The sequence below is a fragment of the Mustela nigripes genome, chromosome 10, assembly GCF_022355385.1.
Source record: "Mustela nigripes isolate SB6536 chromosome 10, MUSNIG.SB6536, whole genome shotgun sequence".
NCBI lineage: Eukaryota > Metazoa > Chordata > Mammalia > Carnivora > Mustelidae > Mustela > Mustela nigripes.
Genome location: NC_081566.1, coordinates 27,240,980 through 27,256,814, shown reverse-complemented (window position 1 = coordinate 27,256,814; position 15,835 = coordinate 27,240,980). Strand labels below are relative to the sequence as shown.

The following is a 15,835-nucleotide window of genomic DNA, read 5'->3' as shown; positions in this document are numbered from 1 at the left end:
TTTAAAAAAAAAAAAAAGTTTAAATAAAAAAAAAAATTAAAAAAAAAAAAAGAACGAGTTTTTCAGGGATCTGGTAGCTGAAACAGCATCATGAAGCTGTAGCTTTACTAATTTCATGTCACAGTAAGATAAATTTTTTAAAAAATACAAACCAGGGCTGACTACTCTGAAACTGGGGATTTGAGAAAAATACAGGCAGAGAAGATTTACCAAGATCACTGTTAGTAGTAGTAACTGGAGCATACTGGTCTGATTTAATTTGGCATACTCAAAATAATTAGGCTGTTGAGTGTAGAGGTGAGTATAATGATCACCATTTAAATAAAGTTAAAATGTTAATGTTTGGTGCCAGTAGAAAACAAAATGTTTAGCCACTAATGCAGAGGTCACTAAATCTTTGTTACAATCTGATTAGCAAGTTAATACTTTTTCCTTTTTTGCTTTTCAAATACTATTCCCTAATTTTGCATTTAATTTATCTTTTTCTGAAAACCTGTTAATTGCATGTGCTTTAGCCCTACAGAGAAAAATGTTGCTTAGCAACTGCCAAAATAACTAATAAGCCTATATCTAGTAAAGGCTTAAAAGACTTACTCATTTTAAATTTATGTATTTCTTTATTGACCATTAAAACCAAGAGGAAGTTGTTTCACTTTGAGTTTCTTCTGATTTCTACATCTTTTTTGTAATTTATATATGGGCTTTTGTAGTAAAAACAGAACAAAAGACACAATATAGTTAATGTAAACATTATTCTTTTCTCCCTTCAACTTCTTAGTAACATTGTTGTATGTTCATCATTTGCTTTAGATACTTTTGTCAACATAATACCTTGTCAGTGTTACATGCTGGGTAAAGAAGTAGTTTCTATTCATTGGATACAGATATCTACAATACTTTTTTGTAATGCTAAGGAAGCTATTTTCTTTTTAGAAGAACTATATTAAGGTTTTAGGAGAGGGAAGTAGAGATAATATTGCCAATAATGGTTTTATTTTTTGGTTATTTGACCCAGAAGAATCTCAGAAGAGTCATCTACGCTAAGAGCTTTGGAGTGGGAAGTGGTGCTGTCACAGTGCAAGGTTGTTAGACTCCTGTCACTTAGCCTCAATGTGTTCACTTGCCAGAGGTTGAAGTCTTCCCACTCTAGCATGTACAGAGTTTTGTTATTGTCCAAATCTCAGCCCCATTTCCTTCCCTTTGCCTCTGTTCAACTGCCTTGGGGTAAAGACGAAATATCAGTAAATTTGTTTACTGCTTCCTTTGTATTCTGTGGTGGTGTAAAGTTAAAGACCACCTTTACAAATATATTAATGATAAAAAGAGCACGGGACATTTCTATTACTAGTAAGTACTAAGGCAGTATGCATTAAAGAAAAATGGTATGTGATTTCAAAGAGAACTTTTGTCTTAGAATGAAGCTCCTTTACAAAATGGCTGCTTTGCAGGTTTTTCTTATGGAGGCTTTGGACAAATTTATAGCTATTTTCTTATTATTCACAGGAAGGAACTCCTGGGATATCATCTTACACAATGGTTTATTGCCCTATACATATCAGTGGGGTTTTTTAAATGGGGTATCTTCATTAAGATATTACCCTAACATAAAGGTTTCCCCCCCCTACCAATATTGAATTACTGCTACATACAGTAACTATAATAAAATAATAATTATCTATAGTCGGCTAATATAGGACTCATTTATAAAGTGCCATCTGTAAGATCATGTACTGTGTTCCTATCTCATATTGTCAACCCTTGTTAGAACAATGTAGGTAGAATAACTGGAAGTAAGTTAAATATATAAAGGTGTATACTTATTATTTTATCTGATATAAGTACATGATGTGCTAAAGAATTGAATAGTTTAGGACAAAAATAATCTTTTAAAAGAGATGTGGGGCCCCTGGGTGGCTCAGGCGTTGGGAGTCTGCGTTCAGCTCAGGTTATGATCCCAGAGTTCGGGAATCGAGACCCACAACAGGCTCCCTCCTCAGCGGGTAGCCTGATTCTCTGTCTCCCACTCCCCCTACTTGTGTTCCCTCTCTCACTGTTTCTCTCTGTCAAATAAATAAATAAAAATCTTTTTTTAAAAAAGATACATGTATCTTGAATTGATCTTTTAAAAAAAGGAGATGTATATGAGGGAGAAAGATAATGGGAGGAAGAATGGAGAGAAGGGAAAGAAAAAATGTTACTGTTGAAATATAAAGACTGGCTTAAGAGTAAAAGGAAATTCACAAGTTTTGTTAATAGTGAATAAAATAGTTAATAAAAGAATCCATTTACTAATGCTTCCATTCTGTGTTCCAAGTGCAGATAATGGAAAATTTCATTTTATTCTTTATAAAGTTTAATACTAGAACTTCATGCTTAACATTAATTTTTTTTTACTTAGTCAATCTCATGGGGCAGTTTTCCTATAGCATTCCTTTAGACAGCTCTCCTCTATACATGGGAATAGAAAATAGAAACTATGGGGTACCTGGGTGGCTCAGTGGGTTAAAGCCTCTGCCTTTGGCTCAGGTCATGATCCCAGGGTCATGGGATCGAGCCCCACATTGGGCTCGGCTCAGCGGAGAGCCTCCTTCTCTCTCTTTCTGTCTCTACCTGCCTCTCTGCATACTTGTGATCTCTGTCTGTCAAATAAATAAAATCTTAAAAAAAAAATAGAAAGTATGGGAGAAAACATTTAATTTTTAAATACAGAAATTTTCAAATAATGAACCTTTTATTTATTTTAGCTCTTAATTTTTACTTGTGTAAAAATGACTAGTATAGTCATTTGACAGAAATGATTAGAAAAAACATCTACCAATTAATCAGTAATTAGAGTTTTCCTTCATTCCCTGTTGTACTCTTTGGAGTGGAGTACAGATACTAGTAAGCAGTAAAGTGTCAAACAACTGGGTGGCCATTAGGAGAAGCAAAAGGCATTATATTTACATAAATTAAAATTACCCACAAATCAGTATTTAATACATATTTGTATTCAGTTTTGCAGTCTAATCATTTGTACAGATTTGCCAACATATGCACATTGCTATAGTCTCAGCGCGGTCAGTTAGCTTTATAAATCATAATCTCATATTATGTTGCATGCTTAAAATTCTCAACAAATACATGCTGAGTTGTCCCAGATGGACATTTTTATTTTTTTATTTTGTAAAGATTTGATTTTCAAGTAACCTTGACCATCTAGGGGGGTCTTGATTTCACAACCCCAGTATCAAGAGTCACACACTCCACTGACTGAGCCATCCAGGTGCCCCTCAAAACGAATTTCTTTTTTTTTTAAATTATTGATTGATTGATTGATTCGTTCATTCATTCACTCATTCAGTCATTTGACAGAGAGAGAGTGTGTGCATGAGTGAGCAGGCAAGCCAGCGTTGGGGGGAAAGCAGGGCAGGAAAGAGGAGGAGAGACTCTCCAGCAGATTCCACACTGAGTGTGGAGCCTGATATGAGACTCAGCCTCACAGCCCTGAGATCATGGCCTGAGTGGAAACCAAGCGTGGGGTGTTCAACTGGCAGAGCCACCGAGGGGACATTTTTAAATAAGGATGCATCGTGGACTACGTATGTCCTTAGGCCTGAAGGTGGTCCTTACAATTCGTGACTGAAAGTAAACCCTTGGGCAGCTCTGTGGGCGCTCATATTCTCCCCTAACTTCCTGCTGTCTCTGATGACTAACACATAGGAAGTTAGCTGTTTTTAGGTAAAAAATAAAAATCATGATATTGGAGAGATACACTTTATGATTATATTTTATGACAGTGCTTAAATCGGAAATAACCACTTTTTGGGAAAATATTTTAGATCGGACATAAAAAATACATTCTTGGGTCACCAGCCTGGCTTGGTAGGTAGAGCATATGACTCTTGATAAAACGATTGTAAGTTCAAGACCCACATTGGGTGTAGAGATTACTTAAAAATAAAATCTTAAAAAAATAAAAATCTTAAAAATATTATTATATATATTATAAAACAAAATAAAATATAAATAAATAAAACAAATATATAAATATACAATGTTAAAAATTTTAATATTAAAAGATAAATATTTATATTCAAATATCTATATTTGAATGTTAAATATAATATTAAATATAATATTTATTTAAAAATAAAATATAAATATATTAAAATATAAAATATATAAATAAAATATAATATAAAATAAAATATGTATAAATAAATTCTTATTGAAGTGAATGAAATTGCTACCACTCTTAGTAAGACAACTGTTAAACACTGTTAAAAAACTATTAAAGCCTTTTTATTATTTTTCTATTAACCCATTAAACAATTTACTCTTGTTCTTAAAGCAAACAAAAAGTCAGTTTTTAACAGTAGAGAAGCTGCTGTTGACAAGTCATTCAAGGAATGCTGCTTTAGTCCACATATATTTTCTGTTGTAGCAGATAGTTGATACGTGCATTACACTTGTCAGTGTTGGCCTCAGTTTTCCATTTGTAAATACCTTATAAATAATACTCTTAATGCAAAATGAGTTTTTAGTTCTTATTTTGAATATACAATAATACAATATTAAAAAGAAAATACTTAGGGGGGATGTCTGGCTGCCTCAGTGGGTGGAACATGTGACCCTTGAGTCAGGGTCCTGAGTTTGAGCCCCACTTTGGGCACAGAGCTTGCTTAAAAAAATTTAAAAGTAAAATACTAAAAGAAGAGAGTTACAAAGTCCAGCTTTGGAAATTGTAAAGCTTCTATTTCAGGATCTCCAAGTTGAGTTTACTGTCTTCTCTCGAATTCATCTTATGATGAACCTGTTGGGGGTCAGTGGAACACAAAGCCTTTATAATCACATATTTCAATTTTAACCATGGCTCTCATATGCTAGCAGTGTGACCTTTAATCACTTAAACCCATAGGGCAGTGGTTTACTCTTCTCTAAAATGGGGATAATAAAACCAGCTTCACAGTATTGTTGTAAAAATTAGGAGAGTGTAGTTAAAGCTCCATCCCAACACAGGAGATGTTAAATAATGTGATACTTCTCTCTTCCCTCCCCTTCACTTTTCATCAAAATCAGCTGATCTTTTTGAAATGAAATAGATTAACAGTTTCAGCTTCCAGATAAGCTGTTACTCTAAACCATTGTATAGGATATTTCTTTTAACTCTAAGATACCAATGAACAATGGAAAATCTTGTTAATAATACAATTATAAAGAAGGATTATGTATTTCCACATGTTTGCCCATAGTAAACACAACAGTGTTTTGTTGATCAGGTTACAACAGATGAATATCGGTATACAACAAATGCTGTCTTTGTTCCCTGTTCTTGTCACAATTGCTTAATTTAATAAGAGGTAATTGATTAAACTCTGTCTGCATTGTCATCAGGAAACTGGAGAGGGCAGCGAAAGTATAAGAGACTCCACACACATGTAAACACAAAGACATTATCAGCCTTTCAAGTCCTCTAACCTGTCTCAATGATTTCTGACAGAATGACATGTGTAAATTACCAGCCTGCTCCCAAATACAGCAACATCTAAAAACATTTAATTGCTTAGGGAAAGCTGGTGGAAGGTTGGAGTTTTATGACAGCATCTATCTCTTTCTCCCAGATTTTTATTAATTGGATAAGGAAATAGAAAATGGAAACATTGTGTTCTCGGATCCTGAGCTCCTCCCCCCACCATCCCCCCTCAGTTCTGAAAGTTACAATTCCATCTTCCCTTTGGTGTTTAGCAAACGATCTTGTCCCCACAGACATCATTTTTATTAATACTGATAATAACAGCAAATAACAGCAACATTAACCAAAGGCTTTCTAGAGCCAGGCAGCTTACTAAGGGATTTTATGTGCATTATCTTATTATCCCTCATAGTAACAGCATTGTTATTATTTTCTTACTGTGTGGATGCCAAAACCAAGAGTAAGACAGCCTATGTGATTTGCTTATGGTCACAGAGCTAGATGTTACCCCAAGTTCTTCTGAACTCTGAAACCCATGTGCTAACCATTATACTATAGGTCCTTCCCCCGATGACAAAAATAGAGGCCCAAAAGGCAAAAACTTCATGGTCTTCAATGACTGCCCTTGGCCTATACACCATGTTTTCCAAATTTGTTGACCTGACATTTGAAACCTACCACAGGCCAATTCAAATCGGCCTTTGAAACCTTATCTCCTACCGTACCCACCAGTATCAGTTCCTCCCTGTGACCAGCTTTTTCTCCCTGTAAAAAATTGTTTCACTTTGCCTATCCAAATCTCATCCGTCGTTCCATGAAGGCTTTCCTGTATGCAGAGACTTCGTAACATTACAGTCCTAAAGTCACTAGTGATTGCATTACTTGACAAACATAGTGTGTTGTCTTTGGTGGCGGGGAGGGGATATCGGGGTTTGAAAAGCAGTAGTGTGGGGCACATGGCTGCTTCTCAGTTTATGTTGCCTCCCTTCCCTTATTGTCCTTTAGTGATGAAGGACATGCACTTTGGAGCCAGATACACTGGTTTTTTGATCTTATCATCTCCATTTCTAATTGTGATAATTGAGTCAAATCACTACACTTCTCCATGCTTTGGTGGAGAAGAAGGGAAAATTAGAGTTCCTAGTTCATTGAGTTATTGTGAAGGTTAAATGAGATTCTATGTCTAGGACACAGTGAATACTTGCTACATGTTAGTTCCCATTATTATTATAAAATATTTTTAAAGGCTATATTATTTGTTTGTGTGTGTGTGTGTGTGTGTGTGTGTGTGTGTGTGTTTTAAGTGTGGAGCCCAGTGTGGGACTTGAATTCATGACCCTGAGATCAAGATCTGAGATGAGATCAAGAGTGGGATGCTTATGGGGTGCCTGGGTGGCTCAGTGGGTTAAAGCCACAGCCTTGGGCTCAGGTCATGATCCCAGGGTCCTGGGATTGAGCCCCACATTGGGCTCTCTGCTCAGTAGGGAGCCTGCTTCCTCCCCTCTTTCTGCCTGTCTCTCCATCTACTTGTGATCTCTGTCAGTCAAATAAATAAATAAAATCTTAAAAAAAAAGAGAGTTGGACACTTAACCAACTGAGCCACCTAAGTGTCCCTATTACTCATTATTATAACTAGATTATATGTTACTACATTGAAAATTTTGTAAGCCCCTGCCACCCCCGTGCACATTATAAGCATTTAGCAAATGCTGTTGAGTTTTTCCAATTGAGATATAATTCACATAGCATCAAATTCCTCAAGTTGAGGGGCGCCTGGGTGGCTCAGTGGGTTAGGGCCTCTGCCTTTGGCTCAGGTCATGATCTCAGGGTCCTGGGATCGAGCTCCGCATCCGGCTCTCTGCTCGGTAGGGTGCCTGCTTCCTCCTCTCTCTCTGCCTGCCTGCCTACTTATGATCTCTATCTGTCAAATAAATAAATAAAATCTTAAAAAAAAAATTCCTCAAGTTGATTTGTTGTTGTTATTTTTAGTTTTTAAATTCTTATTAACTGTAATACTAGTTTCAGGTATACAATATAGCAATTCAGCACTTCCATCCATCACCCAGTGCTCATCACAAGTGTCTCCTTAATCCCCATCACCCATTCAACCCACTTCCCCCACTCACCCCCCCTGGTGACTATAGAGTCCACCACTGTCAGCTGTCTTTATGTGACCTACTGCAGGGACCTGAGGGCACTGTTGGAAAGGGGCTTATCCAGGCTGGCACCAGCCCTGCAGGAAGAACTTGAAACAAATGAACATGTAAATAAATCTAGCTCACACTATTTTGCTATTCCCTAAAACTGAAACTGGCTTCTGATATTGGTTAAAAAAAAAAAAAAAAAAAATCTAAAACATTATCCATGTGGAATGGTTTGATTTGGTTGTTAGTAAAACTTTTTAAAAATTTAAAACACATTTTAAATTTTAAAAATTATTTGAGGGGCACCTGGGTGGCTCAGTGGGTTAAAGCCTCTGCCTTCGGCTCAGGTCATGATCCCAGGGTGCTGGGATCAAGCCCCGCATCGGGCTCTCTGCTCTGCAGGGAGCCTGCTTCCTCCTCTCTCTCTGCCTGCCTCTCTGCCTACTTATGATCTCTGTCTGTCAAGTAAATAAATAAAATCTTAAAAAAATAAATAATAAATAATAAAACTATTAAAAATGATTTGAATGCTTTAAAGCTTAAGGTAAAGGTATTTGTAATTACAAGTGAGTTGTGTATTCTGCTCCAAATGAGACAAGACGGAGCATTGCTCATATTTCTTAAATGTGTCTGAAACCATCCTCAGCAAATATCAGTGAATGCTTACAACACTGGAAGCGCTTATTTTTGGTTAGGTAAAGTTTAAGGGAACATGTTGTGTTAAAAAACAAAATTCAACTAAGTAAATTTTAAAGATATTAATGACTTTATCCAATGATTCATGACTTGGGCAGCACCCAGTCTAGCAGATAGGAAGGAGCTCTGAGGAGCTGTACTAAAGAAGAGACTTTCATAGGCAGAAAGGAACAGGAACAAAGAAGTTACCATAGGCCAAAAAGCGGGTTGATTATTTCAAAGGGATCTGTCAGCCAGATTACCCGACTAGTGCTGATTAGGCGACTGCTGGTGACTGGTTTAAGATTCCATTTCAGGGAGAGCCAACGCTGTGATGAAGCCTCTGGTAACATGGGGCTTCACAGAATTGACTCCTTTTGGGCCTGTTGTCTTGTGTTTAACAGTTGGCTGTGGATTTTAGAGTTACAAATGAGGTAAAAAGCTGATTGTCAGAGAGTTGCAGACTCATGGTGTGGACTCTCCCTCACCCACATTCTTTGTAGTGAGGAAGTAAGATACCCAGTACAGCTGCTAGGCAAGTATTTTAGGCTCCACTGTTTTTTCTTTTCTTTAACTATGGGGTTTTTCTGTCATTGCTGTTGTTTTTTACCTTAAGAATCTGTGATTTCTGGGGTTTTGAATTTGCCTGCCAATTGCTGGGAAAGATAAGAAAGATAATGAGCTGAATGGCTAGAGTTTGACACAAGAATAGTGGTTTTCTTTACTTACCTTTGCATGATTTTTTTTTTAAAGAAAACTGAGATTTTGCTTATTTATCTTTTACTCTTTGATCTTTTCCCTTTGTAAAAACTCAGTATGTGTCACTGGACTACTCTGAAATCCAAAATATCTTGAAAAGCTTTCCTCTCTTGATACTTCTGTGACTTCTCATTCTCCTTTTATCTTTTGTTCCCCCACATAGAGCACTTGGGTTTCATAATGTGCACTCCTAAGTGGGAAACCTACTTGAAATACTGGTTTTCTGTGATTGAGAAAGTACCTGTAGAATTTTATCTTTCTTACAGTTGTTTATGTCAATACCGAGAATATCTTATGAAGGTCTCTTAAAACGGAGTCACCCACACGTGGTCAATGTTGATCTTGACTGATTGAGGAACGGATAGACAGGATAGACAAGCGCCACCAGGGAGGGAAAGAGGGCTCCACCTGCGCTTGGGGGGAGGGCGCTGGAGACCCTCTGCCCTTGAGACCACCTTCCTGTCCAGGTGCTTTTCTCCTCCTTTCTATGGCGCCCTGACCTTATGGCTGTTGTGAGAAGTTCAACCAGCAGAACCTGGGCATGAGGTTAAGGGTCTTTGCAGCCACTCTTGGGGCCTTTGGTTTCTCACATATTTTCACCTTTGATATGAATACCCCTGCCCCCATAAAGCTACTTTGCTTTGCTGCATTTGGAGAGAACACAGAAATTAGAAAATGTTCACATCTTATTCAGGTTTTTCTTGATTTTCTTTTTCATTTTGGCCGTACCTGCATTTGTGAGAACAGATGTTCTCTGAAGGCCGGGCATGCTTTACTGCCTCATACTCACTCAGGGTGATCCAGGTATGTTGTTGTTAAAAAGTAATAATCCCAGAAGAATGATTGTTAGAACAAAATCAGCTACCAGAATAAAGTCATACTATGTCAAGTGTTAAAATGACACTTAAAAATCATTAAAGATATTTTATTCACCAGAATGTTCTTATTTAATGATATCTGGAGAGGCTTTTACAAATTATTTTGTAGCCTCTAAACTGCAAAGACTAAAGAATAACCAATAAAAAGTATCACGGAATCCTCTTCAGAGGCAAAAAGTTCACATTAGAAAATCCAAAGTAGGGTACAAAGTAGACTGCCTTTGTTGGGACGCATTCTAGCAACCCCGACTTTCTTAACATCTGGGATTACCGTTACCCTTTGTTTTTTATTCTCATGGATGAAAAAGGTATTTCCACCTTCAAATCCCCCAGTAAGCCTGTTTAATGGAGGGAAACTGGATACTTATTTGGACTGTGTCTGCCCGCACGGGAAAACCTCAGATCTAGTCCATCCCTCTCCATTTACATGACCGTGAGGAAACTGAAACCTCTGGAGGCTGAATGACTTGCCCTGGGACAGACAGCTAGCTAGTTCCTGCTTGAACTGGCGACCATCTATTGGTTCCCACCGACGCCCTGTTTTCTGCTGCCAGTTGGATATACATTTCCCTCCTGGTACATTTTAGCAGCACTTGCTGCTACGTGCCTTGATCTCAGGTAATACCACTCCCCCCCCCCCCCCCCGCTTTTTGCAGAGTTGCTTCGGGGTGCGGAGAGGACTGCAAAGACTCAGGTGGAAACAAGGCAGGGAGACCCATGGGATCAGTTAACAGGGGAAAAGGCCGAAAGAGTGAGAAAGATGCCTTGCAAGGGAGTAGAGGACTGTTTGTCAACTTGACGCTAACAGGGAGGATTTGGGGGCGGGTATGGAAGGAGAGAAGGTCTTAAGAAGAAAAAGGGCCAGTTCCAAGACAGGTTTTTAAACAGATCATTAGTTTTCAAAAAGTATGCTTTTTGTTGGGACCACAAGTATACATTTCATTGTAAGAGAAAAGAAACATTGGGATTTTTCCTGCCCAGACTCTTGAGAGTCAAAGTGTGGAGAACCATGGTAAGGGTGACAGAAATAAAGCGTACAAGTCTCATTTAAGGAACCCTTGCTTTAGAAGATGCATGCATTCTGGCTTTGATAGAGGACCTCTTAGATTTAGAAATGAAACGCTATTAATAATTCTAGTGACTGTGACTAATTAGAACAGTCTTTTATAGGTAATAAATCAGAAGCTTTAAAAAAATACCTGACTGTTTACCTGAGAACCTGTGTGGAATTCTGAAAGGATTGAAATATTTAAAGTTGTCAGCTTCTGTTTATGTAATTTTTAAAGTATCTTTACAGCCTTTGATTATGTTCCTAAAATTGTTTTGTACTCTTAACAGCCCTGATCCCTAAATATTTTATGAGTTTAATACACAGCACCTAAACTGTTTGATGTTGTTTTTCTGGTCCTTTTTTTCCTTGGGTTATAAGTGTTCTTCTTAACCAAGGAGATTACCCATTGTTACTCTGAATTGCTCTCCCGGGGTGCATAGGCAACTGCTCCAATGCGGTTTATAATTCTTGTTTGCCCCTGGGCGGTTGCCAGCGGGGAGTAAGGCATTCTGGGAAGTACTTTCTTTACCTTCCACAACAGGTGTCTTTGTCAGTGCGCCTTATTCAGGTATCAGGGTAGTAGCACTGAGTTACCGCAGCAAAGAAAAACATGAAAGCAAGAGGAATTGCTTTCCCATCTAGAAAATGGTGCTGTAAGGTAAACCTGAAACCTTCTGGTGCTAGTGAGGGCATGAAGAGGGTCACAGTATCTTTTACAGTACTTCTGCAAAGATAAAAAGGACTTTAAAAGGTAGGAACTACCTGGATGCTTTATGAAACCATGTCTCTTGATTACTGTTTAATTTTTACCTGGTTAGTCAGCGTTTAGATAAATATACTGGGAAGCTTTTTCACAAAAATAAAGCGTAAGAGACAAAGCTGCATTGTAGCAAAAAATGAAGTAAAAATGCTTTACCGGCTCCCACGAGGGTCAAGCCCAGTTTCAAGCTGTTTTAATCTTGAAGATTTATTGAAAGTATTGCATTTCTGTTAAAATAAGCCTATTAGACTTGCTTCTGTTTCCTAGCGATCAGGTGTTTTTCTTTGTGTGTGTGTGTGTGTGTGTGTGTGTGTGTGTGTGTGTGTGTTTAACCTAGAGTGCTGTAGCAATTGCAAAACTCCCCTAATCATATTTAAATGGAACAAGGTGCTATTTCAGTAATCATGTTAACCTAGGTGAAGATACTTTAGGAAAATAAGGGAAAATAGACACCATGAATCTCCTTCTAAGTTTTGTCTTTTGAAAAGCACACAATTAAACAACATAACAATGCTATTTGTAATTAGGGCTAAAAATTCCAAACAGTTATCTGTATTTGATTATAGACAAACATTGCCAAATTGATTTCTAATTCTAAAAAATGCTATTCCTCATGGTACTGCAGTGTCATAATCTATAAAAAGCAAAGAAGATAATAGCTTAATTGGAAATTTTGGAAAAACAACTTTTGGAGGAGCTTCATTTGTTCTCCCCTTTTATTTGCTTAATACTTTTCCCATGGAATTAGCAGACATTATATTTCCTGGTAATTTAGGCAACCTTGTAATGATGATTATGGGCAGCCTTAAAATTTTTCATAGTGCATATTGAGATTCATATATGGTCTCCCAACTGTGAAACACTTCTGGTGGCTACGACAGCACCAGTTCATGACTATCTGTTAAAATGGGTAATTAAAAGAAACCTCTAAGTTAAAAAAAAAAAAAGGGGAGAACTTTTATCTATGGGAGAAAAACCATAAAGTTAGAAGTGAGACCTTTGTGTTGCTTTCTGAATAACAGAAAACAAAGTTCCTAAAATCAAGAATTTTATTTAAAATATTTGTGTTTTTTAGTGGGAAAAGGGGAAATGATAATTATTGCAGTCCCTATTTCATTTTTATATTTTGGTCCTTTTTTTTGTTTTAACAGAAATAATCAGAGGTGAAAAAGAATCTCTTTTTTTCATACTTCAGGAAATAATTCTTAACCGCACCAAGAATTCTAGAAATTCTGAAAAACTAAAGGTTGCCATCTATTTGTTTTCTATGAATGTGAAAAATTAAGGCATGAGAAAACCCACTTCTCCAAGAAGAAGAAGAATCTTGACATAAATGATACTGAAGTAAGAAGACAAACTTTTAAAGTTTCTAATTACCAAGAACATAACGTAAATCAGTTTGGGGGCCTTTTGTTTTCAAGTTTTATTTGGTTTTGCTTTAGGATATTTCCAGTTAGAAAACTTCTCTTTATTTCTCTTTTTGAAGCTGAAAGAAGATTTCCCCAAACCGAACTTTCTAGCTGCTGTGTTAAGAATGCAGAAGGTGTTTATACTGTATACTTCCTCCACAGATAAGAAACCTGCCTTAGTTTTCTACTGGAGGTGAATTACTAAACAAGCCTGGGACAGCAGCTGCTTTTCTTTTTTTTTTCCCCCTTTTCTTTTTTCCCTTCTGGATTTTTGATACTCCGCCCCCTCAAACTCAGGTGGGTGTGGGCATTGGCACTGAGCTGCGGCAGGATTTTTCCTTGGATAGTCTGGTCTGGAGCTGGGGCAGCACTGGTGCTGTGGAAAGGCCAGCTGGCAAGATGATGGAAGAAATCTCCATCATGGTAGCCTATGACGCCCATGTTTTCAGCCAGCTGCACGATGAAGACTTCCTCACTAGTCTGGTGGCCGTCAGCAAGCCCAGGTCTATGGTAGGTGGTGTGAGCGCACTCCTCTGGGGCTGGGTTTTTTTTTCCTTTTCTAACATGATAGCTGTGTTCCTATAGTAACTGAGAAAAACTTCCTGGGAATTAAAATAGGAAGTATTGCGTTTGGCTTTGTGTTCAGGCTACAGAAAGGTTTGCAGGTTTTTAATGATTTATTTACATCACTAAACACTGTGACATGTTTAATAGTGCATTTTAAAGTGCTTTAGGAGTAAAACTTAGGTTACTACTTTCATATGTAGTGAGGGTCAGAGGAGTTTTAGAGCGGCAAATACCACTCTGTCCCGTGTGTTCGCCTTGCTTGTGTGTTCATGATTATCAGCTGAAGCTTACCTACGTTTATTTATTTTTTTTAAAGATTTTTTTTATTTATTTGACAGAGAGAGATCACAAGTAGACAGAGAGGCAGGCAGACAGAGAGAGGGAAGCAGGCTCCCCGCTGAGCGGAGAGCCCTATGCAGGACTCGATCCCAGGACCCTGAGAGCATGCATGACTTGAGCCGAAGGCAGGGGCTTAACCCGCTGAGCCACCCAGGCACCCTGAAGCTTACCTAGGTTTAAACGCAAACGGATTCAGTCGTCTTGAAGTGGAACATTTGTACCAGTGGGCTAGAACACCGGCATGGAGAACTGAACTATCTAAAAGTCAGATAACTTTCAAAATGTTTACGTTATTACTAAGAACTATTAGGAAATTAACTTCGAATACCGTTACTGTTTGGATTTAATATTTGGAATTTTTTTTTCACTATTCTCCAAGGGTCTTGGTATGCATATCCTTGCATAACAGAGAAATGAAGTTCTTGCAAATGTTTGTTTCTTCTCTGTGGATGTCATCCTCATAATGGCTAGAGTTCAAGATAGCAGTGAGCCATACTTTGTAAACTAACTTTCCTAGCCATTGCCATAGTAGCCTCTTACTCATTATATTTGATAGTGCTCATCACAAGCCGTAGAATGAAAGACTGTATTGTAACAGTTATCTTGCTAATATGAAACCCTGATCTCTATTTTAAGGCATAGGAACCTTAACAACATAACCTGGCAATTTCTTCAAACAATAACCTGCAATGAACAATATAAAGGGGATCTCATAAATTGATTTTAAAAGACTTAAGGGTTATAGTAAGTAGATGCAGCCTAAATTTTTTTAAAAGGTTTTTTATGTATTTATTTGACAAAGAGACAGAGTGAGAGAGAGGGAACACAAACAGGGGGAGCAGGAGAGGAAGAAGCAGGCTTCCTGCCAAGCAAGGAGCCTGTTGCGGGGCTCAATCCCAGCACCCTGGGATCATGACCTGAGCCAAAGACAGACACTTAATGACTGAGCCACCCAGGCACCCCATAGATGCAGTCTGTTGCCATTGTTTAGATGCTGAATTGAACAAACTATAAAAAACAGCTATAATTGACCGCTAGTTAGATATTTAATGATACTAAGAGGATTATTCATTTTTCTGCAATAAACGTAATTATGTTTAAAATGATGGTTTAAAGATACATATTAAGATAATTATGGACAAAATGTCTGCAAAGATTCAGAAACATAATGATTCAGTAGAGGGTTGATGATGTGGATGAAGCTAGATGACTATGTGTTGGTAATTGTTGAAAGTGGGAGTTGACTATATAGGCATTCATTTTACTCTGCTTTTTTAGGTTATTTTTTTAGGTAGGCTCCATTCCCAATGTGTGTCTTGAACTCATGACCCTGAGATCAAGAGTTGAATATTCCATTGACTAAGCCAGCCAGGTGCCGCTGTAGATGTCTCTATAGATGCAGTTGAAGAGTCAGCTGAACCAAAGAAAATAGCAAAAGCCAAATAAATACAACACAATATACATCTATAAGTGTTCATTAATACAGAAACATCTAGCCTTTTGCATTCTTGTCCTATTTAATATATATAACTTACATTGTTTTCAGTTATATATATATATACATATATATATATAATTATATATATTATGTGGATATTACTGCCGATCCTTAGTTAAACCACAATATTTTACCAAGTCAGGAGAGTTAGTCCACCGGTAGTTGTGGATAATCTTTTAAACTTCATTTTAGCCATGAGTTTCACTATTCTGCCATGAAAACTTACCCAGAGAATTCAGAACTTTATTTCATTCCTTTTTGGTGGTCTTGTCGGGATCCTCCTTCAGGTGTCTGAGCTG

The 15,835-nt window shown here is 37.5% G+C and overlaps 1 protein-coding gene across 5 annotated transcripts in view; it reads left to right on the top strand.

The window, feature by feature from the left end:
* Window positions 1-15,835, top strand: part of RABGAP1L (RAB GTPase activating protein 1 like) — a 769,947-nt gene that overhangs the window by 654,800 nt on the left and 99,312 nt on the right. The window contains exons 1-2 of one of the 5 annotated variants that reach the window (XM_059412867.1): window positions 10,457-10,530; window positions 12,875-13,642. The exons of 3 other annotated variants lie outside the window; for them this stretch is intronic. In XM_059412867.1, coding sequence (XP_059268850.1) covers window positions 13,532-13,642 — 111 coding nt within the window. In that variant the 5' untranslated portion in view covers window positions 10,457-10,530; window positions 12,875-13,531. Of the gene's footprint in view, window positions 1-10,456; window positions 10,531-11,512; window positions 11,715-12,874; window positions 13,643-15,835 lie in introns of those variants that run through there. One more of the 5 variants, XM_059412865.1, reaches the window with a different exon arrangement.